The following is a 25,074-nucleotide window of genomic DNA, read 5'->3' as shown; positions in this document are numbered from 1 at the left end:
GTATATATTTCCTGCATGATGAACGGTTTTGCTGTTTGGTATATCTCGTGCTCCGATATACCCATAAGAAGTAGTATCAAAGACCTCGAGAAGATAAAAAATTATTATTTGTTTTAACCTTAGAGGGCTACGTCAAGAAACCAAGTAGTATAGTACCTAGGTAACATTGAAACTCTACTGTCTATCGTGTTTCAAGGTTTTCGGAAGAACCTCGGTGACTTTTGTTAACTTTAGTCATATTATTTCTCGTCAGTCACTTCGAGGTGAATGGATCATAAATAATAAAGCGTTTATCCGAAATAAAGACAGACTTGGCAGAACTATTATGCTCATTTATTCAGAAAAGGAACTTGAAGTTCTTTCCAAACAGAGAACGAATAAGCATGTCTTCTACATACCAAGCCTGGCATGTCTACCGGAACGCATCAACCCAGAGCGAAAAATCGCTCGACATTCTAGACAATCTGGTCCTGGAAGAAATTGAAAAACCAGTTCCCGGCCCCGGACAGGTACTCGTGCGTATTCATGCAGCAGCACTAAATTTTCGCGACTTACTTATCACGGCCTTCTCGCCCAAGTATCCCGTTCCAACCACGCTTGGCTTATCTCCTTGCTCTGATGGAGCAGGTGCAATAGAAGCCGTGGGTCCGGACAACAAAATATGGAACGTTGGTGATGAAGTGATATTCAGGGTTAGCAATTCATGGGATAGTGGTGATGTATCCAACTTCAAGGGCAATGGAATTGGTAGTGGAGACATACACGGGACCTTGAGTCAGTATCTAGTCATGGATGAGTCATGGTTGGTGAGGAAGCCCACTCATCTCACATGGGAACATGCCGCCAGTATCGCTGGTGCCGGTGGAACTGCAATCCAAGCCCTATTCCACAACGGAATATCCAACGGATTGGATCTTTCAGGGAAGACAGTCCTGACTCAAGGCACCGGTGGCTCTTCAATATTCTGCGCTCAATTCGCCGTAGCTGCCGGAGCCCGGGTCATTGGTACAACTAGTTCAGAGTCCAAGGCGGAGTTACTCAAGAGCCTTGGGGTGCATGAAGTGGTGAACTATAAAATCCACCCTGCATGGGCCGATGAGGTTTTGAAGCTCACAGAAGGCAGGGGTGTTGATCTTGTCATCGACGTCGGAGGGTCTGCTACTTTTGAACAAAGTCTGAAAGCTGCACGATTTGGAGGTACAGTAGCTGCAGTAGGATTTTTGACGGAGCCTCAACCGTCTGATCCGGGCTTGATACATACGATCATTTTCGGTGCTAAGACGCGTGAGTGCACACATCCTTACCTGATTGCATATATGGTGCTGACTCAATTCTCTAGTCCGAGGTCAAATGGCGGCTAGCTTGGTGATGTACCATGAGATGGTTGAGTTGATGGAAAAGCACAAAATCGAGCCTGTTGTTGGACAGGTGTTTGAGTGGTCAGCGGCTAAGGAAGCCTTCAAGGCATTGATGAAGCAGAGCGTGCCGGGAAAGATTGTGATAAAAGTGTAGTTTAAAGGTAGTACGAAGAATAAATCATCCAGTCGTCAATGAGCCTAGATGTTAGGATGTTGTAAAGTATTCAATGTGTAAGGTTTAGAAGAAATAAAAGTCATTGCCTCAGGTGTCAATGCGGAAGGAGTGGGACCTACGGAGCTATGGGTTTTCCTATTGGCCAGTGTGGCAGACACCGGATGATTTCGAAATAATTTCTGGGCAATGATGGCTACATATTCCTCTATCGCATCAATTCATATCCAGGCGCACATGTCTACTGCTACCGGGGAGGTGGTAGACCAAGTAGCATGACGCGCTCCTGGACCTCAACCCTCAAGCTCCCTCGCTCGTCCTTTCCCGCACGAGTCTCTGTCGCGGACCAAGCGAAATATCTGCGAAAATGTTCTGACGAGCTATACGCCTGGCAGCGCGAGAACCGGCCTGCCAACGAAACATTCGTACTACACGATGGTCCTCCGTATGCGAATGGCGAATTGCACGTCGGTCACTCCCTCAACAAAATCTTGAAGGATATCATCAACCGTACACAATTGAGTCGTGGAAAGCGGATACATTACGTTCCAGGATGGGACTGTCATGGATTGCCTATTGAGCTAAAGGCGCTTCAGGCACAACAAAAAAATGTGATTGATTTCACCCAAGGTCCCGGGTCCGCAGCGACGATTCGAAAAGCTGCACGGAAACTCGCGGAGAAAACAGTCAAGGAACAAATGCGTGTATTTCGAGGATTCGGTATTATGGCAGACTGGGAGGGCCATTGGAAGACATTGGACAAGGGATTCGAGATGAAACAATTAGGAATCTTCAGAGAAATGGTAGAGAAAGGCCTGATATACCGACGCTTCAAACCGGTTTACTGGTCACCATCGACGGGGACCGCATTGGCCGAAGCTGAACTGGAATATAATGATAATCACATCTCCACAGCCGCGCTTGTGAGATTCCCATTAGCCAAACTACCAGAACAAATAAGGGACAAGCCACTGGTTGACGTGACTTCGTTAAGTGCTGTGATTTGGACTACGACACCGTGGACACTACCGGCTAATGCAGCGATTGCCGTTCACGAATCGCTAAACTATTTGATCGTTCAATCGAGCAACCATGGACAGCTGCTAATCGCGGAATCGAGACTCGGCTATTTCCAAGATATGCTCAAGGAGGAACTCCAAGTTCTTGTCCCTTCAATTCAAGGATCTGAGCTATGCCAGAAAACGACTTATAGGCCGCTATTTCCTAGAGACGGAGTCGAAGAACAACCTATCATTGCTGCAGATTTTGTGACGGCTGATTCTGGATCCGGTTTGGTTCATTGCGCGCCGGGCCACGGAATGGATGATTATGAAGTATGCCTTGCACAAGGAATCCAAGCTTTTGCTCCTGTTACCGACGAAGGATGCTTTACAGACGAAGCTATGCCTCGCGATCCATCCTTTCTATCAGGGAAAAGCGTCCTAGACGAGGGGAATACATTGGTCTTGCAATATGTTGAATCAATGAGCCAGCTACTTTGTCAACACAAATATGAGCACAAATACCCCTACGACTGGCGATCAAAACGGCCGATCATTATACGTGCTACTGAGCAATGGTTCGCCGACGTAGCCAACATTCGCGAGTCGGCTCTGGCATCGCTAGAGGACGTGACATTTGTTCCGGCGTCCGGTAAGCAGAGATTAAAGAATTTTGTGCAGAATCGAACCGAGTGGTGTATCTCACGCCAACGGGCATGGGGTGTCCCTATACCAGCTTTGTACGACAAAGTGACCGGTCAAGCGGTACTCACCAAGGAAACGGTTTCTCATATTATGAATGTCATTGATGAGCGTGGTATTGATGCGTGGTGGACAGACAGTCCTGAAGATCCCGCATGGATACCTCCGTTCCTTCAGCAAGATGGTTCTTCAGATTATCGCCGTGGTACGGATACGATGGATGTTTGGTTTGACAGCGGAACCAGTTGGACCCAAGTAGAAAATGAATCACTCGAGAAGGACCGCCCAGCAGACATCTACCTTGAAGGGACTGACCAACATCGCGGCTGGTTCCAGTCTAGTCTTCTTACTTATGTCGCACATCAAGTGGCTTCTGGAAAGAGCGATGCTTCGACTATCAAATCACCATTCAAGCACCTCATCACCCACGGCTTTACTCTTGATCAAGATGCTCGCAAGATGAGCAAATCTATCGGGAATATCATACAGCCAGACGCTATCATGAACGGTACGCTTCTTCCCCCGCTCAAGCAAAAGAAATCCAAGGGCACCAAAGAACAGAAGGTATCCGGCCCGGTTTACGACGCACTTGGACCTGACGCTCTCCGGTTATGGGTGGCCAGCAGCGACTATACTCGAGATGTTGTCATTGGACAGCAGGTTTTGCAAACTATCAATACGAGTTTACATAAATACCGCGTCACTTTCAAATTGCTGCTCGGTGCTCTCGGAGACTTTGATCCTAGTGTGAATCTACGTCAATATGAAGATCTTCACAAAATCGATCGCCTGGCGCTGATGCAATTGACTCGATTGGTGGACACTTGTCGAAACGCATTTGATAGCTTTGAGTTCTACAAGGCCGTCAACGCCTTGAATCGTTGGGCAAACCATGAATTCTCAGCCTTTTATATGGAAACCCTCAAGGACAGATTATACACTGAGGCAGAAGACGGTGCTAGTCGACGTGCAGCACAGACCACATTGTTCCACATCTACACATACTTGCAGGAACTGCTGGCTCCAATCACTCCTTTACTCGTTGAAGAGTCTTGGGAGCATACTTCAGAGCGTGTGAAGGCACAGCTTAAACATCCGCTACAACGGATTTCTCGGGCAGCACCTGCCGAGTGGGTCGATGAGACAACCAGCCACGATTTCGTCGATCTCATGGCAGCCAATGCAGCTGTCAAAATCATTCAAGAATCGGCGCGATCGAAGAAACAGATGGGCTCTTCCCTACAATCTTTTGTCTATTTCGAACTACGCGACGAGTCACTTGGCACTTTCCAACGCTATATTAGTGAGCTTCCGGATCTCTTCGTGGTATCGTCGGTGTCTCTGGGTGTCAAGGGATCGGATCTCCCTGGTGAGATTGCAAGTGCTAAATGGAGCTATACACAGGAATTCGAATTGCCCAATTCCAAGCAAAAGGCGACAGTGCATGTGTATGCACCAACCCAGGCTAAATGTCCTCGCTGCTGGCGGTATGCTGCCCCAGAAGCTGTGGCAGAGGAGCCTCCTCTATGCGAGCGATGTGACGACGTGGTTAGCAAGCAAGCTTGACGGCAACTAGCTTTACTGCATGTATATTATTTATATAGATCAATGTACGATAAGAGGAGCTGATAAGATGAAAATCCGGGGTAATCCCTCGCCTTACCATATCGGGGCTAGTCCCGATCAAAGTAATGACGTATGTATTCCAACCTCCGAAAGAGTCCAGATCGCTCGGATCGGATTATTTTAAATCTATTAAACAGAAAAAAAATGACTGACTCTTGACATCAATCCGTCCATTGGTGGCCATCTTATGTTCTCCTCAACAGAACAGGTTTTTGCTGTCCCTATACATGTCCAGTGGGGGGAAGCCAGGGATGTATCAGCGAATTCAAAAATGCTGATGCCTGGATTCGGAGACTCATGGGGGCCATGAGCACTACCTCGTGACAGGAATCAGAGTCTCAAATGGGGGAGGAGGAATGTAGAATGAGTGGCGGGTACTCTCTAGCCAAGTAGATGATGTCGTCATGTTGCCTCGTCTAACTATATAACATGAGACTCCCAATTTATCCTTCATTTTTATTCTGTACTCGTCCACCCCTCTCACCACATCACCTTGATCAAAAGGAAGAAAATGATTGTTCCCGGCATGGAAGAAATACTCAAGCACACGGCAACATTGCCCACCTCAACTCCCACCGTCGGTCCTATTCCGACAGTGATTCCGGGAGACTGGCCTGTCGTTCAACATATCCATGATACCGGAAAGCGGACACTATGGTGAGTCAATCACTATACCAAAGGTCTATGACAGAGATCCATGGGTATTGATACCGAGTGCTCAGGGTCGTCGTCGTCCTCATGGCAATTTCCGCTCTTGCCTTTTACACCCTCGCTGCCAGAGTTAGAGTGGTACATTGTTGTCCCCAGAAGTACTAAACGAGCATGAATGCTGATGTTGAACAGCAATCCCGCCTCCTCCACACCCTGACTGCCCTCATCACAACAGTCTCATTCCTATCCTACCTGGCAATGGCCACCGGCGAAGGCGTAACCTACAAACACTCCATCGTCCACCATCCCCACAAGCACGTCCCGGACACCCACCAAGAATACCTCCGACAAATCTTCTGGGTGCGATATCTCAACTGGATCATAACCACCCCTCTGATCCTCATCAACATCGCCCTCCTAGGCGGATTGAATGGTGCAAATCTTGTCGTTGCCATATCCGCCGATCTCATCATGTTTGCTGCCGGATTGACGGCTACATTCTCGCATGATGAGCGCCGATGGGTGTGGTACACGATTACGATTATCGCTTTCTTGACGGTCGGTTTCCAAGTTGGTGTCAATGGAGCTCGATCCGTGCGTCGAGGAGCTGACCAGCACCGCGCATTATTTACTTCGTTTGCGGGTGCTAACCTGCTCGTATTCTTGCTGTATCCTATGTAGGTCCCTTTGTTTTCTTCCCCCATGTTACAGCTCGGAACTAAACACGCAATAGTATCCTCGCTGCATCCCCTCTCAGCCAACGCATCAGTGTAGATGCCGAAACCGTTGCTTGGGCGATCCATGACATCTTGACCCAGGGTATTTTCGGCTACTGGTTGCTCTTGGGTCATGATAGTAGCGAGACTGGGTAAGCTCTTTCTCTTCAACTTGGTTGAAGTGCTGAAATTCTTAACGCTTTCTAGACAACTCTTTGTCGACGGTTTCTGGTCCAATGGTATCAACCACGAAGGCGCAATTCGCGTTGGCGAGAATGACGGAGTGTAAATCAGATGTCCGCTCCTGAAAGCTGTCGATACTGGGTCTTATCGACATTACATTGAAGGGAAGAGTTATTGAAACTTGAGAAAGATACCGAAAACAGTGTTATCGACGTCAGGATATGGTCTGGTAATTATACCAGTCGCGATGTGACGGTATAATCGTAAGTACATGGAGGAGAGATGGAAAAATGCAAAACTTGCTGTAGTATCAAGGTTAAAGACTACCTTGCGATGCTGTGTTGTTTCAACCGAGACGTTAAAACCATTCAACTATTAATCGAAAATACGGGCTATGAATTATGAAAAGTATGTTACTCTAGTTACCGATCAAAAGAATGAATTGAATTAATCATCTATGGGGTAAATTCGTATCCTGACACAATCCCGAGAGTTAGCCCTAACCCTAACTGCCCAGGTGCTCAATAATTCAATCCCATACAACTAACCATCCCACCAATGACGGATTATTCAATAACCAACCTGCACTTTAGCGTAGCAGGAGATGCATTGTGTGTATTTCAAGGGAGCTTCCGTATGTTAGGAAGAAGAGTTCGTAGCTTTTATGTTACAGAAAAAGCGTCAGTTGTCTCTGCTCATGTGTATAATACACACTTTCAAAAGTCGGCGAGTCCAGCAACAAAAAGAAGGAAATAGAAACAGAGACATGAATAATGTTACCATCGATGCATGTTCTCATGGCATGGTCATAATACATTCAAGTCATCAAAGTCATAACAGCATCCCTTCAAAAGGGATCTGGGATATCAAAAGAAAAGGAGAAATACCAAGTCTTCCCCTCCAAGAAAAGACTGTATTACTCTTCCCCCTCATCCTCCTCAATAACAGAACTGACCACACGTCGATGGAAATGCATCGAGAACCGAGGCTGTCGCAAACATTGACCGGACGGCATCAACGACGGAAAGGGAGAAGAAGGCGAAGATGGAGCTGGAGCTGGAGACGGAAGAGGGACGCGGTGCGGAATAGATGTAGAGGGATCTGGCTTCCTATGGTAACGGGACCGTGAAGATACGCTCTGAGTCGGCGAAGAAGCAGGAGATTCATCAATTTTCCTCCCCTCCTTCAATGTGATGCGCTTCAGCTCTCGATCTGGCACAACCTGTCGAATAGGCTCCGCTCTTGCAGTTTTTGAACAGTCAACACGAAGCTGGACGTTATTCATTTCGTATGGAAGACAAAACCCAGCGTCAATGCAGTCTGTAAACGTGATCGAACGTAACTTCTGCCCGTCGAAGCAGCTGCAGAAGGGGATAGCATCAACCACAAACCCGCGCAGGGTTAGGTGGACGATAGGGAGGAGTCGTGACATCCACGCTTCATACTCTGGGTAATCGGGGTTGAGTTTCGGTTTGGCTAATTCGATGACGCAGTTGTCAAAGTATTCGGCGTTTCCGTATTGTCTCTTGATGCGTCCTTTGCCGTCGCCCCTATATGAGACTCTCTGTCAGATCTGGAATCATTTCAATTGTTCTTGAATAAGAGACGTACGGTGAGAGACCAGCATGAGTTCCCTCCGCATTAGGTACCCATCCTTCTTCTATGAGACGCCAGGGTAGCTGTGATGATACACGAGGTTCTTCGGCCATTCGCAGTTGAAGATCTTCAAGCTGCTCCATCTTCCAGATAGCCTGGAACAGCTGTTTCTGGTAAGACTTTAGCATACCAGTCACCCTGAGGCGCCGGAGGCCCCCAAAGGAGTTCAAGGAGGTTAGGTATTGCCCATCGACAGGAACGACCTTCTCGCCAGGATCAAAATGCCGCCACAAATCGATCCAGAGATCCTTTTGGGATCTGATTGACGAAACACTAAGTAAGGCTCCAAAATCTTCTCCTAGGAAAATTGGACTCATTATTGGATCCGATACTGAGTTTCGATGAATGATTGGAACTTCGACCTCTGAACGAGTCTCTGGAGTTGTTGGATTGGTGTCATCGTGAGGGTTATCTTGATGTTGATTGAAATATGTCAGTCAAAAATATATCTCCCGTTTACAAGGTCGATAACTCACCTGTTGCAAACGAAGAAAGGGACGAAGTTTCAACTCGAGACAGCGTCACAGATTCTATCCTTTCTCAGTAACAGCTCTTGTCAATGGCTTATGCCTAGACATGCATCCTACCTCTCTCCTGCGAAGCAGTTCTTCCAAATCCTAACATGGGGGAGCCAGATTTGCGGTCATTGTGCCGTTTGAGACGCGACATACTCAGTCTTGGAATGACTGATCTCTTGAGACCCCCATCTCGGGCCATAGCGAGTATCCTGCGTGGTGCCTCGAAGGCCAACTCAATTCTCGCGTCGAGTTCCTGAAATGCGAAGAAAAGGAATACTAAATGAAAGACAAAACAAAAGAATGGATAGTCTGAAAGACTCAGCGAGAGTTGGGTGAGAGAAGATAATATCATAGCTTTCATCGTCACCTAAAGATTATTCTCTTCACTCAGGCGTTATGCGCGTAAAAGGGATGCGCACAACTTCTGAGGCATAGTCGAGACATGCGCACATGGTCTAGCTGGAGTGTTTAGGGATGAGGCTAACGACGTGATGCTAAATGATATGATGAACACCTAAGGACAGACAAAAGAATTGCAAAGGAGAGAAGAGAAAAAAGAGAAGATTTCCCACAAAGATCAAAGAGCAGGAATAATCCAGACAAAAAGAAAAGAGACAAAATGGCTCCTTCCCTTTTGGTGATGTTGATTTCCCGAAATGGAAGTCAAATGGAAGACTCGATATAAAGCGTTTCCTTCGACTTACTCTGAACTTCTGCCCGCACTGCGTAACGGCTGGCAAGGCATGTGCTTGAAGAATATCTGATATCAGGTATTGTATGGACAAGTCCATACTTACACAAAAGGGGTGCATTGCGTTAGGGTGCTTACCCTACTATACTGACCAGCTTCCAATGAGAACCAAGGCGACGAACTGGAATTCGATATATCAGTTGTTCAATAGTACTATGTCCAATTAGTTTATTGAAACGTTGATAGGTGCCCGAAAGTGTCTACCTACTAATTCACCTGGGCTGACTCCGAGAAATAGACTACTGTTCCTGTAGCAGATATAGGGCTGTACCGGTATATATTTGTGATGCGCAGATTAGGATCAAGTGCTTGTATTCTATAGATAATTACTAACAGATCAAGCTACGATCCCCCGCCTGATTTTACGTTTCGTTTCATAATCAGGTCGGTTCGATTGACTTCTTTTTAGATCAAAGAAAAGGTGTCATGCTCCGGCATTAGAAGAAAACAATGAAAAGAAGAAATAGGTATGTTATGCATTTTTAATCCCTCATAAAACCAGACATCTAGTAACGCTTGCCCTCACGGAGGACATCACCAAACTCCTCCAATGGGCTGCGGATGAGCTTAGTCTCCTTCCACAAGTTGGGGGTAAGGAAACCGTAGGTGTTACCGACGGCAAGGAAAGTAGCCTTGAGCGTGTTCTCGAGGGTCTTGGTGGAACCGGAAGAAGAGGTGTAGGCGTCCTGGACACCAGCAAGTTGGAGGAGACGCTTGACAGCGGGGGAGGCAACGAGACCGGTACCACGGGGAGCAGGGATAAGCTGTAATAATCAGTATCAATTCATATACAGGGAACAGAAATGAAACATACTCGGACAGTGACGGAACCACACTTGCCGCTCTCCTTGGTAGGAAGAGAGTGAGGCTCACCGAGGTTGGTACCCCAGTAACCACGGCGAATGGGCAAAACGCTGAGCTTGGCAATGATGATAGCAGCACGGATAGCAGTAGCGACTTCCTTGGAGGTCTTGATTCCAAGACCGACGTGGCCTTCACCGTCACCAATGATGACAATGGCCTTGAATCGGGTACGCTGACCGGCACGGGTCTGCTTCTGGACAGGCTTGATCTGTTTGTTGGTTGACAATATCAGCGCATGCTCTTATATCTCCCTGCGAGAATCTCCGCTTGTTTGAACCAGGCTCCTCGATCAATTTTCCACTTCCTCGATTTTTCATCATGTCCAATTGCGAGTATAGCCTGATTCAATCCATGCGATTGACAATCGTACCTTCATGACCTCATCCTTGAGCTTGGGCAGGAAAAAGTCGACAATCTGGTATTCCTTGACGGGCAAAGAGTGCAAGTAGATCTGTTCCATCGAGGTGATCTTGCCAGCCTTGACGAGACGGCCCAACTTGGTGACGGGCTGCCATTCCTTCTCTTCGCTCTTCGCACCACCACGACGACCACGACGGCCACGGCCACGACCGCGGTCACCACCACGGTCACCGCGAGATCCGAAACCTCCACGACGAGGAGCAGCGTCAGCCATGATTGCTGTTATGTGAAAGGATAGTCGACCGGGGGACGAAGGGAGGGGATTGTCGAGATGGTTGTCGTTCGTAAGGTCGAATGTCGAACTTTTTTGTAAGGTTTGCCCACTTTACCCTCTCTCTCTATACAAATTAGTGTGGCTCCCGCAGCCGACCAGTCAGATTGCCTGACGGACTTTGGGTCTAAGCGAGCGGGCGGGAAGCCCTAGACAGAGAAACCCTAAGCCCTAACAGCCCGAAATGGAGGAATACCTTTGCTTATGTAAGAACCGACGGCGAAAAAAGAAACGTGACTAAAAAAGGCTAAACTGTCAGGTGACCCCATCCACCGGGTCCCGCCCCGGTTGATTTATGCTCTGATTGGCTTTACACTGCGATATTCTCCATTTTCTCTCTTTAGTTCTCCTGTGGATGTGAGATCTCCAGCATTTTCAGCGCACTTGGCTGGCCTACCTCCACCCCCTGGGAGCCTTTGAGGAACGCAGGCTGGCCTAGCCTGTGTTATCTCGTCCTACCATCGACACCTCCGTACTAATCTGTCGTCATGGGCTCCATGGCATCCCATCCTTTTTTCAATTTTTGACTGTCGTTCTTTTTCATTTTACATACATCAATGTTCATTAATAAATAAGATCAGTACATATTTTCGTCGTTCCTCTACCAGTCCATTCTTCTTCAGTTCAGTCGATCTTTTCACCACATAGCAAAAATGTTGCGCTGGTGGGTCCCCATGCTGACCGCAATTGCTCATCAGGCAAGATTTGTTGATGATGTGTTAGGTATGCCGCGAGAATGGCCCAGCGGCCACTGCTCACCTCGAGCATTACCACAGCTGTACGTTCTGGCCGATTGATTGCGAGTTCCGACATGCGCATGCTAAAATTTGTTGTTTCAGACACTCTTCGGAGCCGGAGATGTGCTAGCTCAGCAGGCTGTTGATAGGAAGGGTTTTGATAAGCATGATTATGCTCGAACGGGTCGCATGGTTCTCTACGGAGGAGGTATGGAAATACCCATTGGCTTCGCTTGTTGTCATTGTGAAAGCTTTACTGACATGCAGATTTATAGCCATCTTCGGTCCTGCCGCCTCTGCCTGGTACAGCGTCCTCCAACGTCACGTTGTCCTAAAGAGCACCGCTGCCACAGTCGTTGCTCGTGTCGCCGCCGATCAGCTCCTCTTCACACCTGTCAACTTGTTCTGTTTCTTGTCTTCCATGTCCATCATGGAAGGTACCGATCCTATGGAGAAGTTGCGCAAGGCTTACTGGCCCACATATAAGACGAACTTGGGAGTTTGGTCAACCGTCCAATTGGGCAATTTTGCCCTTGTGCCACTGGAGTACCGGGTTTTGGTTGTTAATGTGGTCAGTTTGGGTGAGTTGGATCTCAGACAGCATATTTCGGGGATAAGTGCTAATATATTACTCATACAGGATGGAACTGTTATTTGAGCTTTGTCAACAGCAAGGCTTGATTGTTATATTTGTCACATTTAGCGAAAATATGTTCAGGGACAGGACATTGGGTTATATTGGTCTGGTTGCAATGTCAATTACATAACTTTCATAGACATAGATGGTTTGTTTGGTATGCAATGGTTAATCTTTCAATCCTTTCATCTCTTAATAATCAGATTCTTTTCTATCAAAATAGTACTCTTGTAGAAGTATATAAAAATAACAAATTGTAAATGAGGCATGCAAAATCCGAGTTAATCCCGGGCGGTGAGCCAATGACAGCAGCAGATTGGGTGGCCAACCCCAAAAAAAGTTGCTTCAGTTTTGATCCTGAATTACAAGGCCCGACGGCAAAAGTTGAAATTCCTTTACAAAATCCACCCACTCGAATAGGCGTTGCGCCTTTCAATACCATACACATATAACGCCAATCTGTGGTCTGCCTGGTGCAGAGGATTATCTTCTCTTGACCTTATTTGTCTCGACTGGGGACTGTTTGTTTGTTTGTGAGGTTGTGTTTTGTGGTGTGGTGCCCTGCGCTCTTTCCCATCCCACTCTAAGAAGGCAACAACCCACCCCTCCTTCTCTTTTACTGAAGGGTATCTTTCTCCTCTTTTCTCTCATCTATCGTCAATCTCTCTTCCTCCTGAATCTTCCTTTTTGATTCGGGAGTAATACTACGAAATACAACCGCAATCATGGCGACTGAGACTGAGAACGGCACCGCTCCTGCGATTAACGAGAAGCCCGCTGCTCAGAATGGTGACGTTGTTACTGTTTTCCACGATCCTGAGAACTTTAATGTCAAGCATCCCTTGATGAATGAATGGACATTGTGGTTCACGAAGCCTCCCAGTGGCAAGGTGCGATTCCATATGTGCTGACGAATAAGCGACAGGGCTAACGGTGATAAAATAGGGTGACAACTGGAATGATCTTCTCAAGGAAGTGGTGACTTTTAGCTCAGTTGAAGAATTCTGGGGTATCTATGTGAGTTCTTGCGCCACTCAGCTCTTAAGTCATAAAGCTCATCACTAATCTAATATCTGTCTAGAATAACATCACTCCTACCTCCGAACTTGGTCTTAAGGCCGACTACCATCTATTTAAAAAGGGCATCCGACCTGAATGGGAGGACCAGCAGAACAAACACGGCGGTAAATGGTCCTACTCCTTCAAGGACAAGCGTGCTGTCCCCATCGACGAGCTCTGGCTCCACGCCCAACTCGCCGCCATTGGTGAAACGCTCGAAAACGACGATGACAATGAGGTCATGGGTGTGGTTGTCAATGTTCGCAAGGGATTCTATCGTATTGGTCTGTGGACTCGTACCGTCGGTAAAAGTCTTCCAGGTGACAAGAGCACCGAAGCTCGTTCTGCCGCTAAGGGTAAAGAAGTGCTGGAGAATATCGGACGTCGCTTCAAGGAAGTGCTGCGTTTGAAGGAGGCGGATGTTGTCGAGTTCTCGGGCCATACTGATAGCGCACACAGTGGTAGCACACGCGCCAAGGCTAAATACACTGTTTAAACGGACATCGACGAACATAGACGATTGACACAGGAGCATATCCGTGGGTATGATGAGACGATGTTTGGGGATGTACTGGGGAGTGAGGGGAGTGAGGAGAAAGAAAAAGTGATACCATGCATTGATAATGATGTTTCTCCCTGTCAAGTTGATCTTTGCATTGATTTGAATCTTTTACAGTACCTGCCTGGCAAGGGGCGGTTTCGTGTTTCCTAAAGAATCTTGCAACTGGAACAGCGTGTATATTCTACATCATTTTTTTGACCCTTGTAGTGAACATTGAAATATTGCAATTGACCGCTCTCGCAGTATTACCAGGTAATGAAACGTTGGTTTGAACTACTTACTTTTGACATGTTGACATGTTGGCAGAGGGAGGCGATGCGAATTGACAAATAGTGGTTTGGAATGGGCGAGTCCCCAAGGCTGTCTAGGTTCCTGCTACTCTTTTCCAGTTTGACGTAGTACGTCCAGTTGTGTCTGTAGAACCTTCGTACTACCCTGGTACCACAAGTAGTGACCATAGTCTCGTTACACCCCGATGGGCAGTAGCAAGTCTTACGGTAAGTAAGCAGCGAGTAGCGAGGAAAAAGGACGGGTTATAGCTGCGCCTCGCAAAGAAAATAGAGCGCATGCAGCGAGTTGACTAAGCTCTGTACCTCCACTAAGCTCTGGCCATGTCATTCTGGCAGAGCGAAGCTGTGCCCTGGTACCAGCCAAAGACATCAATTTGGTTGTACCTAACTGAACTGTATCTGAGCCATTCCATTGAGATAGCCGAGGGTAATGCCAATGGTCAGAAGAGGAATCCAGTCCAACTCTGTTGTTACTAGTTAGGCTGTGCTCTTCCTTGCGAACTGCGAACAATGCCGAGTCGACGCTTAAGCGTTTTTTAATCAAGAAAGCGTACGCTCAGGAAATATCGATATGAAGATAATATCCGTCGTCACCCGGACTGAAATGACAAAATTTCTCAGTTTGCCCATTATTGAACCGGAGCTCAAGCTCGAAATGACCAAAGTGGATGTACCCCAGGTTATTTGACGAGCAAAGGGGTAAGTCAGGGTCGCTCGCTGTGTACCAATAAGCATTCATTATGCGTGATCGGCAATGTCACGGACATGGTTTGATTGGACTCGACCAATATGAACCAGTCAATTAGAGATGGATCTCACATAATGTAACCTACCATCTCGGCGTGGTCTGATCGAGATCTCTTCCAATGTTTAGAGATAAGATGCCCTCATTTCCCGTGGCTAAGCGGTGGACTTATCGAGCTGAATGATTAGATGTGAAACCTGCTGTGCCATGGCTAGTCGGTGATAGTAGTAGTTAGTTAGTATACAGCATGTGAAAGTAAAGACATGGGCAATTCCTTGCATACTCCCCAGTCTTATCAAGCAACCATACCAGCTCCATGAGTTAGTTAGGTAAGTGTCAGCATTTACTCAGCACTAACTGACAATTCCACACATCTTCCTCGGTAAAGGATGGGTTGAGAATCGCACTGCTGGTTGTGGGAGCGAGCATCTGCCATACCCCGAGTCAGCTCAACTTGAACGGTCGAATACAGAACACCCTTGTGGACATGTGGAACCGCCAACCCCCAGTCTATGGATAACTACATCAGATCAGGAAGGTCGATTTGTCTTCTCGAAGGCCGGGGTATGCATGCCAGGTCCAACGTTGTTGTGCCAAGGGGCATCGTGCGTTGGCGGTTTCTAGAAGGCGATATTATTGGGGACGGTCTTGCATCTCGAGTCTTGGCTCAGTCTGGTTTACGTACCTAAAAGCCCCTCTCTTATCGAGAATGGGACGGAATAATCCGTGCATGCCACTGCATGCCACTGCATGCCACTGCATGGGCTGTCTGATAGCGCAGACCACCAGACCAGAGGCCGCTGCTTAATTGATTGTCCCAAGTTGACAAATTGACAAATAACGAAGCCGGGATTTGCCCCTAGAAAAATCTCGCAGAGCTTGGCGAGTAGCATTTGCTGGTTAAGCCTTTGAAAAAATTCCGACTCGAGGACGGCGCATTCCGGTGGATTGTGAGTGAGTGTGGATCCGGCGATCATGATCTTACGTACAATTTTATTGGATTTTTGTGCTCCAATGACTCCAATCGGTGCGTATTTGAAATAGAGGACTCCTGGATTGATTGATCGTGGATTCTTGAGTAAAGATCGAATGTAGTGAGATAAGATCATGAGATGAATCAAGTGTGAGAAAGGAAGAGGAAAGATGAAGGTTACATTGGCCAAGCGACTTATCAGTGCCGCCAAGATGTCCCTCCAGACGGCAGCAACCAGCGGAAGGCGCGATGCGCTTGGCGCTCCTTCCGCCCTGGAACAACTGCCTAATCCGGCCAAGTGTCACATGGACTCCGCTCGAACTCTTGAAAATCTCTTGATTCTTCTCTTCTCTGCCCACTGAGAACAGTCAATTCGCCTGTCTGTTTGCCCCAGTTCACTGTGAGACTAGTTCTTTTATTGTCCGAGATAAGGCCATGTGCGCGTGGTTGCAATCGTGGGACCCAAGCAGAAAAGAAGAGAAAAAATCACGCTCCTTCGACTCCAGTGGCGTGGCGTTGCATGCGTCGTTATGCATGAACCGATAAAATGGCACTGATCCCCCTTTCTTGATCTCCTCCTCATCCCTCTCTCTCTTCTCCAACGGCCCTGTGCTTGCCCTTAGCCGGTGCGGCTCTACAAACACACAGCATACTCTTCTCACCATGTCGGCCGCAGACCACGAGGTCGAGGTTGCACAGTGAGTAGCAGCCCACGCATCCCTGCTTGGAACGAACTATGGAAGCTAACAGATCCCAGACTGCACCAGTCCTTCGACAATGTGGAGGGTGTAGCGCATCCCACCAAGGATTTCACAGGAGGCGACCTTCCCTACGTGAACGAAAAGGCTCCTCTCGATACTCCTGATGGAGAGGTGCCCACCGAGGAAGAGAAGCAGAGGTTGAAGCACGTTGCGGAGAATCTGCCACTGTCCGCCTGGCTGGTTGCCGTGGTCGAACTCAGTGAGCGATTCACCTACTACGGCGTGTCTGGTATCTTCCAGAACTACATTCAGCGTCCTTACGACGGCAGTCAGGGCCGCGGTGCCCTTGGTATGGGACATCAGGGTGCTACCGGTCTCTCGACGTTCTTCCAGTTCTGGTGTTACGGTAAGTCTCAACTCTCTTGCGACGCTCTCAAAGTCTGCAAATTTTAATGATGATTCGCCTTCTAGTCACTCCTATCTTCGGTGCCATCATCGCAGATCAGTACTTGGGCAAGTACAAGACTATTGCTATGTTCTGCGGCGTCTATCTCACCGGTCTTTTCATCCTGCTGTTCACCTCCCTTCCCGTATCCCTTGAGCATGGTGCTGGCCTCGGTGGCTTCATTGTCGCCATTATTGTCATTGGCCTAGGTACCGGTGGTATCAAGAGTAACGTTGCTCCTTTGATTGCCGATCAATATACTCGCAAGAAGATGGCCATCAAGACCAACCCCGACGGCGAGCGGGTGATCATTGACCCTGCCGTTACCATTCAACGTATCTACATGATCTTCTACGGCTGTGTCAACATTGGTTCCCTGTCGCTTTTGGCTACTCCTTACATGGAGCGAGACGTCGGTTTCTGGACCGCTTATCTTCTCTGCACATGCATGTTTGCGGTTGGTACCGTTGTGTTGGTTGTGGGCCGAAAGTTCTACATTGTCCGCCCACCACAAGGTTCCGTCATTACCAATGCATTCCGCGTACTGGGTATGATGATCAAGCACTTCAACATGGACGCTGCCAAGCCAAGCTGGCAGGCCGAGCATGGTAACAGCAGCAACTTGAGCTGGGATGACCACTTCGTCGACGAAGTCAAGCGTGCGCTGGTGGCTTGCCAGGTCTTCGCTTTCTATCCCATTTACTGGGTTGTCTACGGTCAATTCTCCAACAACTTCGTTACCCAAGCTGGCCAAATGGAGGGCCACGGCATCCCCAACGATCTGATGCAGAACTTTGACCCCATCTCGATTATTGTGTTCATTCCTATTCTCGAGTTGTTTGGCTATCCCCTTCTCCGCAAGTTTCACATTCCCTTCAAGCCCATCAGCCGTATCAGCTTGGGTTTCATCGTTGCTTCTTTGGCCATGGTGTACGCTGCCGTTCTTCAGTATTACATCTACAAAGCCGGTCCATGTTACGAGGCTCCTCTCTGTGATGCTTCCATGGTCGACGGAGTCGCTCAGGGAAACCACATCCACATCGCTATCCAAACCCCCGCCTACATGCTCATTGGTATCTCAGAGATCTTTGCTTCCGTCTCGGGTCTCGAGTATGCTTACACCAAGGCTCCTCCTACCATGAAGTCCTTTGTTCAGTCAATGTACCTCTTGACCAACGCTTTCGGCTCTGCCATCGGTGAGGCCTTGACTCCTGTTGCCTACGACCCTGCCATTCAATGGATGTTTGTCGGTCTGGCTTGCGCTTCCTTCAGCGCTGGTGTCATCTTCTTCTTCGTCTTCCGCCATTTGAACGACAAGGAAGAGGAGATGAACGCCTTGGATGCTGATGAGTATCCTCCTGTCCAGGACGAGACTGTTGAGAGGAAGTAAACAAATCATGTGGGATGATCAAAGGGACTTGTTTACTGCCAAATCCATTGTACGTTGATACCTTAATAGCGGCATCAAGTTACTGCGTATAAGGCTACCTGCAACCACAGAGCTTGTTAGTAAACCATACTATTCTTTAGACAGGTAGTTTTAGCTCTAAATAAATAATACCTCTTTATTCGTGACTCTCAAAAATTAACTCGAATCCATCTTTTAGATATAAAGTTGAGCATGTCGCTTGCGCCGTAGACTATTCAATGCAAGCTGGAAGTAAATCGCCATCACAGGGCATGGGCAAACCTCGCTTTAGCCATTCTCACCCAGTCAAAGACTGTAAATCTGTATACCGCCCATTTTTCTGCAGATGTCGAGTTCTAGATACCATACTCTCTGATTCTATTTCCGTATCCGAAATGCTGATGGGGGCAGATTGCGCTCTCCAAGGTCGAGAGAATACTCCAGCAGGTACCTTACCATCCACCCATCCAACCTATGAGATTCTGTGCAAAGAAGATAGAGACTTTAGACGTCATCAAACGATCAATCTGCAAGAGGTCAGTCAGCTTGGCGACGGTAATATTGGGGACAGGAGACGAGGTCACCATGGCTACCGTAGCGGGCCAATAATTCCGAAAATCTATGAGCGCCTCAAACTTTGTCTTGAGTTCTTGACGTGCAGTGTGAAGGTCCTCCAGTTCACCGAAGAGAAGGCTATGGACCAAGACAGAAGAAGAAAAAGCCGGCATGTGTGCAATGGTTGGACAGTTGGCTCTGCATCCCTATCTCTAGCGAGACAAGTGAAGTAGACTTCTGAAAGACGAGGCATGGTGTTAACACAGGGCGATATACCCCGAACTGTCTGCCTCATCGATGAGCCCTTCTGTCCCTCGAGGAACCGAAAATAGAGCAGAGTTGAGAAATGGTGATAGGTGAGATGTAGAGCAACGAAAGCTCCACCGAACCCATTTTGGTCTTGTCTCATCAGGTTCTGAATTGACAATCTGCATCTCCGGTGGAAGCAGTTGACTCCAACTCTCAAGTTGGTGCTTAAGGTTCTCCAATTCAGTGTCAAATATGCTGCTATCCCCCTCTCCGCTCGCAATGCGGTGTTTGAGGTCTTGGATTGGCACAGGGTGACGAGCCAGTTTGATTAATTGGGCCCATATGCCGGGCTTCCACGTAATATTCAATCACTGCTCGGCGCCGGGTAGTAGAGAATGAAATGTGAGTTCATCCATGGGCAAAGTATATTGGTCAATGAACGGAGCATTTGGATGGGGCGAGTCTAGGCGCAGGATCTCAGTCATGCTACTAGCAACTCCTAACTGGTTGTGAATTTAGTGTCGTTGTGGAATACTCGTCAGCAGGGCTACTTATGAAGGTAGAGGGCCTGAAATTGGGTGTGGCCGTTCCCAGCACTCAGGTTTGCTAGTATCATACAGGTCTGTATATTTTCGATGCAGATATTCTCTAGTTCAGCTTGCAATGAGCGTTTGGCAGCTTCTGTGAGACACAATTCGAGATGGCGTCTCTCTGGGTCCACCGAGAACTTGGATCCCAAGGCGCAATGGTGTATAGTAGCGTGCTGCTTATGTCACTATCCTTTACTTTTGGCTCTCAGTGTTGCTGCATCGAAAATACTCTGGGTTCGGTCATGAATCTCCCCGAGATAGTGCTCGACAAGAGATATTGCTAGATCCGGAGGCAAGTCTATCCTATGCCTGGAAGTGTGTTGATGCGTTCGGCCTAGGTCATCGGAGCTCACGGTTTGGCCTAGTCTTGAAGATAACGAGTTCTCGGCCGGACGATGATTTGTCTCACGTTGTCCTCCTACAAGTTCCAACCCACATTGTAGGTGCTTTCACTGGCACGGGATACAGGGTTCGCAGGGCCCACGCCTGGAGCATTTGCGTTTCACTTTGCGACATTGACAACATGCCCTTGGAGTCTTCATCTGCGGTTTCACATTGCACAATAAGCGCTGTCATTGGATGGGAGTCGGGTGAGAGTTTAGGGATGTGCGGGATAGATGGTTCTCATCACTGTCTAGGATCCGGTCAATTGTCATCCGTCTTATTCCTCAGCAGGCATCGAAGGTAGACGAATGTTGAACTTATCAACTAGGCTACAGATATGCGACCCATATAACTGCGAGAGCGATATAAAGGGAAGCTCCCATGCCTCGACTAACCCTCAAAGTGTGCTTACCATCCTCCTCTCACGGAATTACCTTCGTGAACTTCGAAATGTCCAGTTTCTTGGATCCTATTACCCTTGGTGACCGTCTCGACTTGATAAACCGGGTCGTCATAGGCTCCATGACCCGCAACCGAGGCATTGATGACAATGAACTCGGACCTGCACAAGTCAAACACTACACTGATAGGGCCAGAGACGGCACTAGGCACTAGTTTCATTGTTTCCGAAAGCGTTTCCATTGACTGGACTGGTAGTGATTGAAAATATACCTTTGTTATGATCATAGATGGCCCTGCTGCGGCCTGGAAAATGGTGACCGACGCGGTCCACGAAGCCGGAGGCAAGATGTTTCTCCAGACCTGGCATGCGGGTCGTTGTGCCCACGATGAGATGTCCATTGCGAAGGAGTACAATGCTCAAGTCATAGCTCCGTCTTCCATCAAAGTAGACGCAGGAGAGTATCGTGACTTACCCGGGCGGCCTGTGCGTACAAACGGCTTTCCCTTCAAGCCATGATATTAATCTATTTGGTGCGTGTAATGTAGGGACATATGGCCAATGTCCACGCCATCAAAGACCCGAAAACAATCTTTGAAACATATCGAAATGCTTGCAGTCTAGCCAAAAAAGCTGGGTTTGATGGTATTGAGTTGTTGGCTCAAGGGTGTGTATCTTTTACCTATGTATAAGGTCAAAGCAAGAGAACATTAACCGAGTCCCTGCGAGCAGTGGTTACCTGCCTCAACAATTTCTCAATTCGTAAGTTCTTATATTCAGATCTCCGCGTATGAATAATTTCCTGACGAATTGATCAGTCGCACCAACAAGCGAACAAACAAATACGGCGGCACAGTCGAGAATAGGTGCTGCTTCATCCTCGAGACAATCGATGCCATTACCGAGGGTTTTGACGGCCCAGAGGCTATCTGCGTCAAGATCTGCCCTACCAATTACTTGAATGACTCTGTGGTAGACTTTGATGAGATGAAAGAGGTGTACACCTACTTGATCAATGAAATGGTCAAACGTAGGCTAGGAATCATTACCTTCTGTCGTCGTGGAGCATCTGATGGAGATCTCTTCGGACGAGTTAACTGACCCAAAAAAATTTCCTATTCCTGAGGGTTATAATCCAGTTATCGATTTTGAAAAGCTTGTCAAGTTTCCTGGTAGTCCTTCCAAACTTATGGCTAACAATGACTACACCGTTGGCGAGGCAGACAGACTGATAAAGGAGGGAAGATCGATATGATCATGTTCGGTCGGACGTTCATGAAGTGACACGGTCAGGATGTAATTCATCGCATCAAGAATGGAATTCCATTCTCTGTGAACAACCAGGGCAATGCCGTTCATTATGGTCTGTAAAAGAACCCCGTGAGAACTACAACGATTGGCCTAGTGTTGCGGAGTCATTTCTGTAATCCTTATGTTGCAAGTCATAATCTCAACTGAATTATGTATATTTGAACTAATCGTATCATTGATGGTTAAATAACTTGAAGCCATGCACATATAGCCAGAGGGAATACAAGCTCCTAGCCCTAAAATAACTACCCACCAATTAGATGGCGAGACCCATCTCAAAGCCCTAAGCCCAAGTTCAATTCATCTACATATCCTGAACACATCCATCATCATTACAAATCTTTTCAAGTGCGAACATTGACCACTAATCTATCACACAAAAATCTACACTACTTCTTCCCCGTAACTTGATCATCACGTCCCAAAGTCATAGTCTCATATCGACACAACATCTCACACAACCCCCTTGATCCTTCCTGGGGACCTCGATTCTTCTTTAGTTTTTGCACTCGTCTATCTTCTTCTGTCGGTGATAGGGGTGTTGTCGTCGTAGATGTATTTCCTTCATGGTTTGCTTCGTCGCTTATGCCATCATGTCCATCATGATCAGCCTCTGAACCAGATGTCTCGAAGGGGTCGTCTTCTAGTATCTCCCTCAGACCCTCGGGTAGCTGTTCCCATCTCGACTCGCCATCTGATTTCTTTTTACTGACCGATCGACGGAAGATAGATCGAACCTCACGACCAAGGATAGACCTCGTGGTGATGATCGAGAATGCAGACGTCAAGGAGACACAATCTGGGTCTGAAATATCAAAGGTATCGTATTCCAGCAAGAGGAATAATGCCAGGTTCACCGCATATAATGCAAAGACGTGCGACCTGCTTATTCCGTATTCCTCCTGGTGGACCCGGATGAGTTTAGCGATTGCGCGTGCAGATGATGTCGCTATTGATGCCGGGTCTTCGCCACCTTCGGGCATTTGGGATCTTGTTGCTACAGTTGCTGTTCCCAAATCCGTTGATCTATCCTGATCATTATGTCCTCGAGGGCAATTGAACATGCTGATAAGAATAGTGTGATATCGTATACTTTTCTCCGTTAGTTTCCTATATCTATTGCTAGGGGATGTTGGCCACCTTACTGAAGGAGAAGAATATGAGGAGCGGGCTTCTTGGACATATGAAACTCATATGGAAGACTCTCGTGCCACCTTTTCATCCTCTGATACAACGAGTCAACTGCCGCGGAGAGTCGCTCCTTGTCGTCAACGATTTCATCGGCGAAAAGTGTAATGGAAATATCCCTCGCAATCTCACTCAATGTACACGCTTTATCAAAGTAGGTGACAAAGTAGGCTTTCCGGGGCGGTTTCTGAGATGGATAAGGAGACCAGTAATCTGAATCTCGCTCTATGCTGAGTGCTGGCGTTCTTGAGAGGCGTACGTTTCTGATGCGACAGGGCTTAAGGAATCCAGTATGAGCGACCCTAGTAGTGTTTCAGTAAAACCTCTTAGAATATTGAATTGCAAGCTGTAAATGCACTGGCGAGAGTGACTGACGTATCAAGTTGAAACAACCCCCATACTGTTTTTATCGCTGAGTTGTAAAAGTCCTTGGAAGTATGACTAAGATCAACATCCTGTCCTTCACCACCTATATATCCCAATTGCTCCGCAATATCGATGGCTTTATAGAGCATGGCGTATCCCAGATCATCCTGACCAGTCATCGAATATCTATGCAATACCAATCAGTAAATATGAGACCCCGATAGGAGGCGCCAGGACATACCTTTCATATAGAATCATTGTCCCTTGTAATGAGGAGAGACTGACATCGTCGCTTCGTTGCTCCAAACACTTCTCAGCTTCTTTCAGAAACTTGGAGCCTTTACTGGTGATATCTCCTGGTATGCCGTATGCCTCCGAGTACTCTGAGTAGCTCTACCATATGCCATCAGCATGTTGTAGCCAAAAAGGCATCCTAGAAGGGAAAGACAAACACAAGCATGAGACAGCAACGCGTTCACCAAAAAAGGCGAACAATACTGTGAATTCAAATCCCTCGACTTCATGTGATTGATCAACACATTCAAATCCAAAAACGAGTAAAAAGGATAATCCCACGTGAAATAAAGAGAAATCAAATGCGAGACGAAAGCGTCGTCATCGGTCACTGTCGTCCACGGACTCGCAGGGACCGCGATAGGTGGGATAACACACAAGAAATTGACATCCATAACCTGACGTCTAAAAGAAGGCGCTGATCCTTGCATATTTGCTTGACTTCTGAGCTCTTTCAGCTGTGCCGTCGTTTCTCGTTTCGCTCTACTGGATGGTTCAAAGGTTTGCAGTTGAACGAGAACTTCATCTATAAATAGACGAATCTCTTCCGGGGTCGCATCGCTTCGTATAAGTTCTAACAACCTTTGCGCTTGTTTCTCATCTGCTGTCCGGATAACCTTGAACAGATCGTTTAGCATGTCGCGGTGATACTCTAATTCTTCGGCTGTTCGTTTGGCAGCAACGCGCCGCCGTTGATCGAGTGACTCGTCGAATATACATTCTCGATGAAGAGCGCGACAGTTATCGCATGGAGGAGTCCCAGAGCACTAAGCAATGCATCACCATGAGTATTACTATATAGACATACCGTAAAGGGAAAAGGGAGTGCGTACCTTTCGTTTCGACTTCTTACATGCCAGACATGCTGTCGACACTCTCTTCTTCCAACTTGCTCCCATAGTCCGTTTCGTACCGGCCGTTGGCACCCCTTGATCAGGGAACGAAGGGCCTGGCACAATCGGTCTGAAGGTGCTCTGACCACCACCTAGCTGCGCATCACCATCCTGATCGTTCGCCCCAGAATTATTTTGCTGACGTTGCTGATCATTTTGTGCTGAGCTCATAGCTGTTATTGGTGTCAACGCATGCTTGCGTGTTCCGCAAGCGTCGTTAAAGTAGCCCTTTAAAGGGACACTCTTCAACCGAGAAGAGTGGCAAGGAGCAGTATGGCTTTCGTATGTGGATAGATCGATACAGTCAGTCAGATAATGTCGCGCTCAGGTAATGATAGTTTATTCATATTAAGTTGAGGTTGTCGACGAACTCTGAGGTCTCGCCCTATGACGTCGGG

General features: G+C 47.5%; 9 protein-coding genes across 14 annotated transcripts, besides 1 other annotated feature; 6 read left to right on the top strand and 3 right to left on the bottom strand.

Annotated features, from left to right (window-relative positions):
- Positions 1 to 160: 160 nt before the first annotated feature.
- On the top strand, positions 161 to 4,983 carry TSTA_024270 (isoleucyl-tRNA synthetase, putative; the record flags this gene model as incomplete). The annotated part of the gene is made up of 5 exons (XM_002479490.1): positions 161 to 1,284; positions 1,340 to 1,508; positions 1,625 to 1,678; positions 1,796 to 4,770; positions 4,838 to 4,983. Exons 1-5 carry the CDS (start codon positions 384 to 386, stop codon positions 4,981 to 4,983), a joined length of 4,245 nt encoding a protein of 1,414 aa, XP_002479535.1. The 5' UTR covers positions 161 to 383.
- Positions 4,984 to 4,996: 13 nt separating this feature from the next.
- Positions 4,997 to 6,871, top strand: TSTA_024260 (opsin, putative). 4 transcript variants are annotated; one of them, XM_002479486.1, is made up of 5 exons: positions 4,997 to 5,516; positions 5,582 to 5,648; positions 5,703 to 6,187; positions 6,244 to 6,378; positions 6,434 to 6,871. In XM_002479486.1, exons 1-5 carry the CDS (start codon positions 5,371 to 5,373, stop codon positions 6,513 to 6,515), a joined length of 915 nt encoding a protein of 304 aa, XP_002479531.1. In that variant the 5' UTR covers positions 4,997 to 5,370; the 3' UTR covers positions 6,516 to 6,871. The 4 variants fall into 4 exon arrangements, with proteins under 4 accessions (XP_002479531.1, XP_002479532.1, XP_002479533.1 ...); XM_002479487.1 differs by having other exon boundaries at positions 4,997 to 5,648; XM_002479488.1 differs by having other exon boundaries at positions 4,997 to 5,648; positions 6,244 to 6,871.
- Positions 6,872 to 7,325: 454 nt separating this feature from the next.
- TSTA_024250 (uncharacterized protein) lies at positions 7,326 to 8,476 on the bottom strand (the record flags this gene model as incomplete). The annotated part of the gene is made up of 2 exons (XM_002479485.1): positions 8,021 to 8,476; positions 7,326 to 7,959 (listed from the first exon to the last, which is right to left on the bottom strand). Exons 1-2 carry the CDS (start codon positions 8,380 to 8,382, stop codon positions 7,326 to 7,328), a joined length of 996 nt encoding a protein of 331 aa, XP_002479530.1. The 5' UTR covers positions 8,383 to 8,476.
- A 1,152-nt stretch (positions 8,477 to 9,628) lies between these two features.
- On the bottom strand, positions 9,629 to 10,904 carry TSTA_024240 (40S ribosomal protein S2). Its single transcript, XM_002479484.1, has 3 exons — positions 10,569 to 10,904; positions 10,149 to 10,406; positions 9,629 to 10,098 (listed from the first exon to the last, which is right to left on the bottom strand). Exons 1-3 carry the CDS (start codon positions 10,830 to 10,832, stop codon positions 9,841 to 9,843), a joined length of 780 nt encoding a protein of 259 aa, XP_002479529.1. The 5' UTR covers positions 10,833 to 10,904; the 3' UTR covers positions 9,629 to 9,840.
- Positions 10,733 to 10,792: a microsatellite.
- Positions 10,905 to 11,231: 327 nt separating the features above from the next.
- TSTA_024230 (integral membrane protein, Mpv17/PMP22 family, putative) lies at positions 11,232 to 12,441 on the top strand. Of its 2 annotated transcripts, none has more exons than XM_002479483.1 (5): positions 11,232 to 11,553; positions 11,613 to 11,667; positions 11,729 to 11,834; positions 11,902 to 12,197; positions 12,267 to 12,441. In XM_002479483.1, the coding sequence occupies exons 1-5, from the start codon at positions 11,543 to 11,545 to the stop codon at positions 12,282 to 12,284; spliced, it is 486 nt and encodes a 161-aa protein (XP_002479528.1). In that variant the 5' UTR covers positions 11,232 to 11,542; the 3' UTR covers positions 12,285 to 12,441. The 2 variants fall into 2 exon arrangements, with proteins under 2 accessions (XP_002479528.1, XP_002479527.1); XM_002479482.1 differs by having other exon boundaries at positions 11,902 to 12,207.
- A 189-nt stretch (positions 12,442 to 12,630) lies between these two features.
- Positions 12,631 to 14,128, top strand: TSTA_024220 (cap binding protein). The gene is made up of 3 exons (XM_002479481.1): positions 12,631 to 13,153; positions 13,209 to 13,280; positions 13,345 to 14,128. The coding sequence occupies exons 1-3, from the start codon at positions 12,989 to 12,991 to the stop codon at positions 13,816 to 13,818; spliced, it is 711 nt and encodes a 236-aa protein (XP_002479526.1). The 5' UTR covers positions 12,631 to 12,988; the 3' UTR covers positions 13,819 to 14,128.
- A 2,379-nt stretch (positions 14,129 to 16,507) lies between these two features.
- Positions 16,508 to 18,618, top strand: TSTA_024210 (MFS peptide transporter Ptr2, putative). The gene is made up of 3 exons (XM_002479480.1): positions 16,508 to 16,590; positions 16,650 to 16,999; positions 17,065 to 18,618. Exons 1-3 carry the CDS (start codon positions 16,556 to 16,558, stop codon positions 18,426 to 18,428), a joined length of 1,749 nt encoding a protein of 582 aa, XP_002479525.1. The 5' UTR covers positions 16,508 to 16,555; the 3' UTR covers positions 18,429 to 18,618.
- A 2,156-nt stretch (positions 18,619 to 20,774) lies between these two features.
- TSTA_024200 (12-oxophytodienoate reductase opr, putative) lies at positions 20,775 to 21,879 on the top strand (the record flags this gene model as incomplete). The annotated part of the gene is made up of 6 exons (XM_002479479.1): positions 20,775 to 20,880; positions 20,914 to 21,110; positions 21,173 to 21,291; positions 21,357 to 21,386; positions 21,443 to 21,654; positions 21,764 to 21,879. 6 exons carry the CDS (start codon positions 20,775 to 20,777, stop codon positions 21,877 to 21,879), a joined length of 780 nt encoding a protein of 259 aa, XP_002479524.1.
- Positions 21,880 to 22,095: 216 nt separating this feature from the next.
- TSTA_024190 (C6 transcription factor, putative) lies at positions 22,096 to 25,002 on the bottom strand. 2 transcript variants are annotated; one of them, XM_002479477.1, is made up of 6 exons: positions 24,617 to 25,002; positions 23,942 to 24,550; positions 23,731 to 23,882; positions 23,499 to 23,675; positions 23,081 to 23,425; positions 22,096 to 23,027 (listed from the first exon to the last, which is right to left on the bottom strand). In XM_002479477.1, the coding sequence occupies exons 1-6, from the start codon at positions 24,845 to 24,847 to the stop codon at positions 22,325 to 22,327; spliced, it is 2,217 nt and encodes a 738-aa protein (XP_002479522.1). In that variant the 5' UTR covers positions 24,848 to 25,002; the 3' UTR covers positions 22,096 to 22,324. The 2 variants fall into 2 exon arrangements, with proteins under 2 accessions (XP_002479522.1, XP_002479523.1); XM_002479478.1 differs by having other exon boundaries at positions 23,731 to 23,870.
- Between the last annotated feature and the right edge of the window lie 72 nt (positions 25,003 to 25,074).

The sequence above is a fragment of the Talaromyces stipitatus genome, genomic scaffold (genome assembly GCF_000003125.1).
Source record: "Talaromyces stipitatus ATCC 10500 scf_1105507295541 genomic scaffold, whole genome shotgun sequence".
NCBI lineage: Eukaryota > Fungi > Ascomycota > Eurotiomycetes > Eurotiales > Trichocomaceae > Talaromyces > Talaromyces stipitatus.
The sequence above is the reverse complement of the archived record's forward strand: the minus strand, read 5'-3'. Positions and strand labels throughout refer to the sequence as shown.

Coding starts and splice junctions, on each gene's coding strand:
- TSTA_024260 (XM_002479486.1), top strand. CDS start 5,371: ATGATTGTTCCCGGCATGGAAGAAATACTCAAGCACACGGCAACATTG. Junction 5,517..5,581: donor ACCGGAAAGCGGACACTATG/GTGAGTCAATCA, acceptor CCGAGTGCTCAG/GGTCGTCGTCGTCCTCATGG. Junction 5,649..5,702: donor TCGCTGCCAGAGTTAGAGTG/GTACATTGTTGT, acceptor GATGTTGAACAG/CAATCCCGCCTCCTCCACAC.
- TSTA_024240 (XM_002479484.1), bottom strand. CDS start 10,832: ATGGCTGACGCTGCTCCTCGTCGTGGAGGTTTCGGATCTCGCGGTGAC. Junction 10,407..10,568: donor TCAAGGATGAGGTCATGAAG/GTACGATTGTCA, acceptor ACCAACAAACAG/ATCAAGCCTGTCCAGAAGCA. Junction 10,099..10,148: donor GTGGTTCCGTCACTGTCCGA/GTATGTTTCATT, acceptor TGATTATTACAG/CTTATCCCTGCTCCCCGTGG.
- TSTA_024230 (XM_002479482.1), top strand. Junction 11,835..11,901: donor CATGGTTCTCTACGGAGGAG/GTATGGAAATAC, acceptor GCAGATTTATAG/CCATCTTCGGTCCTGCCGCC. Junction 12,208..12,266: donor TGTTAATGTGGTCAGTTTGG/GTGAGTTGGATC, acceptor TTACTCATACAG/GATGGAACTGTTATTTGAGC.
- TSTA_024220 (XM_002479481.1), top strand. CDS start 12,989: ATGGCGACTGAGACTGAGAACGGCACCGCTCCTGCGATTAACGAGAAG. Junction 13,154..13,208: donor CGAAGCCTCCCAGTGGCAAG/GTGCGATTCCAT, acceptor GTGATAAAATAG/GGTGACAACTGGAATGATCT. Junction 13,281..13,344: donor AAGAATTCTGGGGTATCTAT/GTGAGTTCTTGC, acceptor ATATCTGTCTAG/AATAACATCACTCCTACCTC.
- TSTA_024210 (XM_002479480.1), top strand. CDS start 16,556: ATGTCGGCCGCAGACCACGAGGTCGAGGTTGCACA. Junction 16,591..16,649: donor CACGAGGTCGAGGTTGCACA/GTGAGTAGCAGC, acceptor AACAGATCCCAG/ACTGCACCAGTCCTTCGACA. Junction 17,000..17,064: donor CTTCCAGTTCTGGTGTTACG/GTAAGTCTCAAC, acceptor TTCGCCTTCTAG/TCACTCCTATCTTCGGTGCC.
- TSTA_024190 (XM_002479477.1), bottom strand. CDS start 24,847: ATGAGCTCAGCACAAAATGATCAGCAACGTCAGCAAAATAATTCTGGG. Junction 24,551..24,616: donor GTAAGAAGTCGAAACGAAAG/GTACGCACTCCC, acceptor TGCATTGCTTAG/TGCTCTGGGACTCCTCCATG. Junction 23,028..23,080: donor CCTCATATTCTTCTCCTTCA/GTAAGGTGGCCA, acceptor AACGGAGAAAAG/TATACGATATCACACTATTC.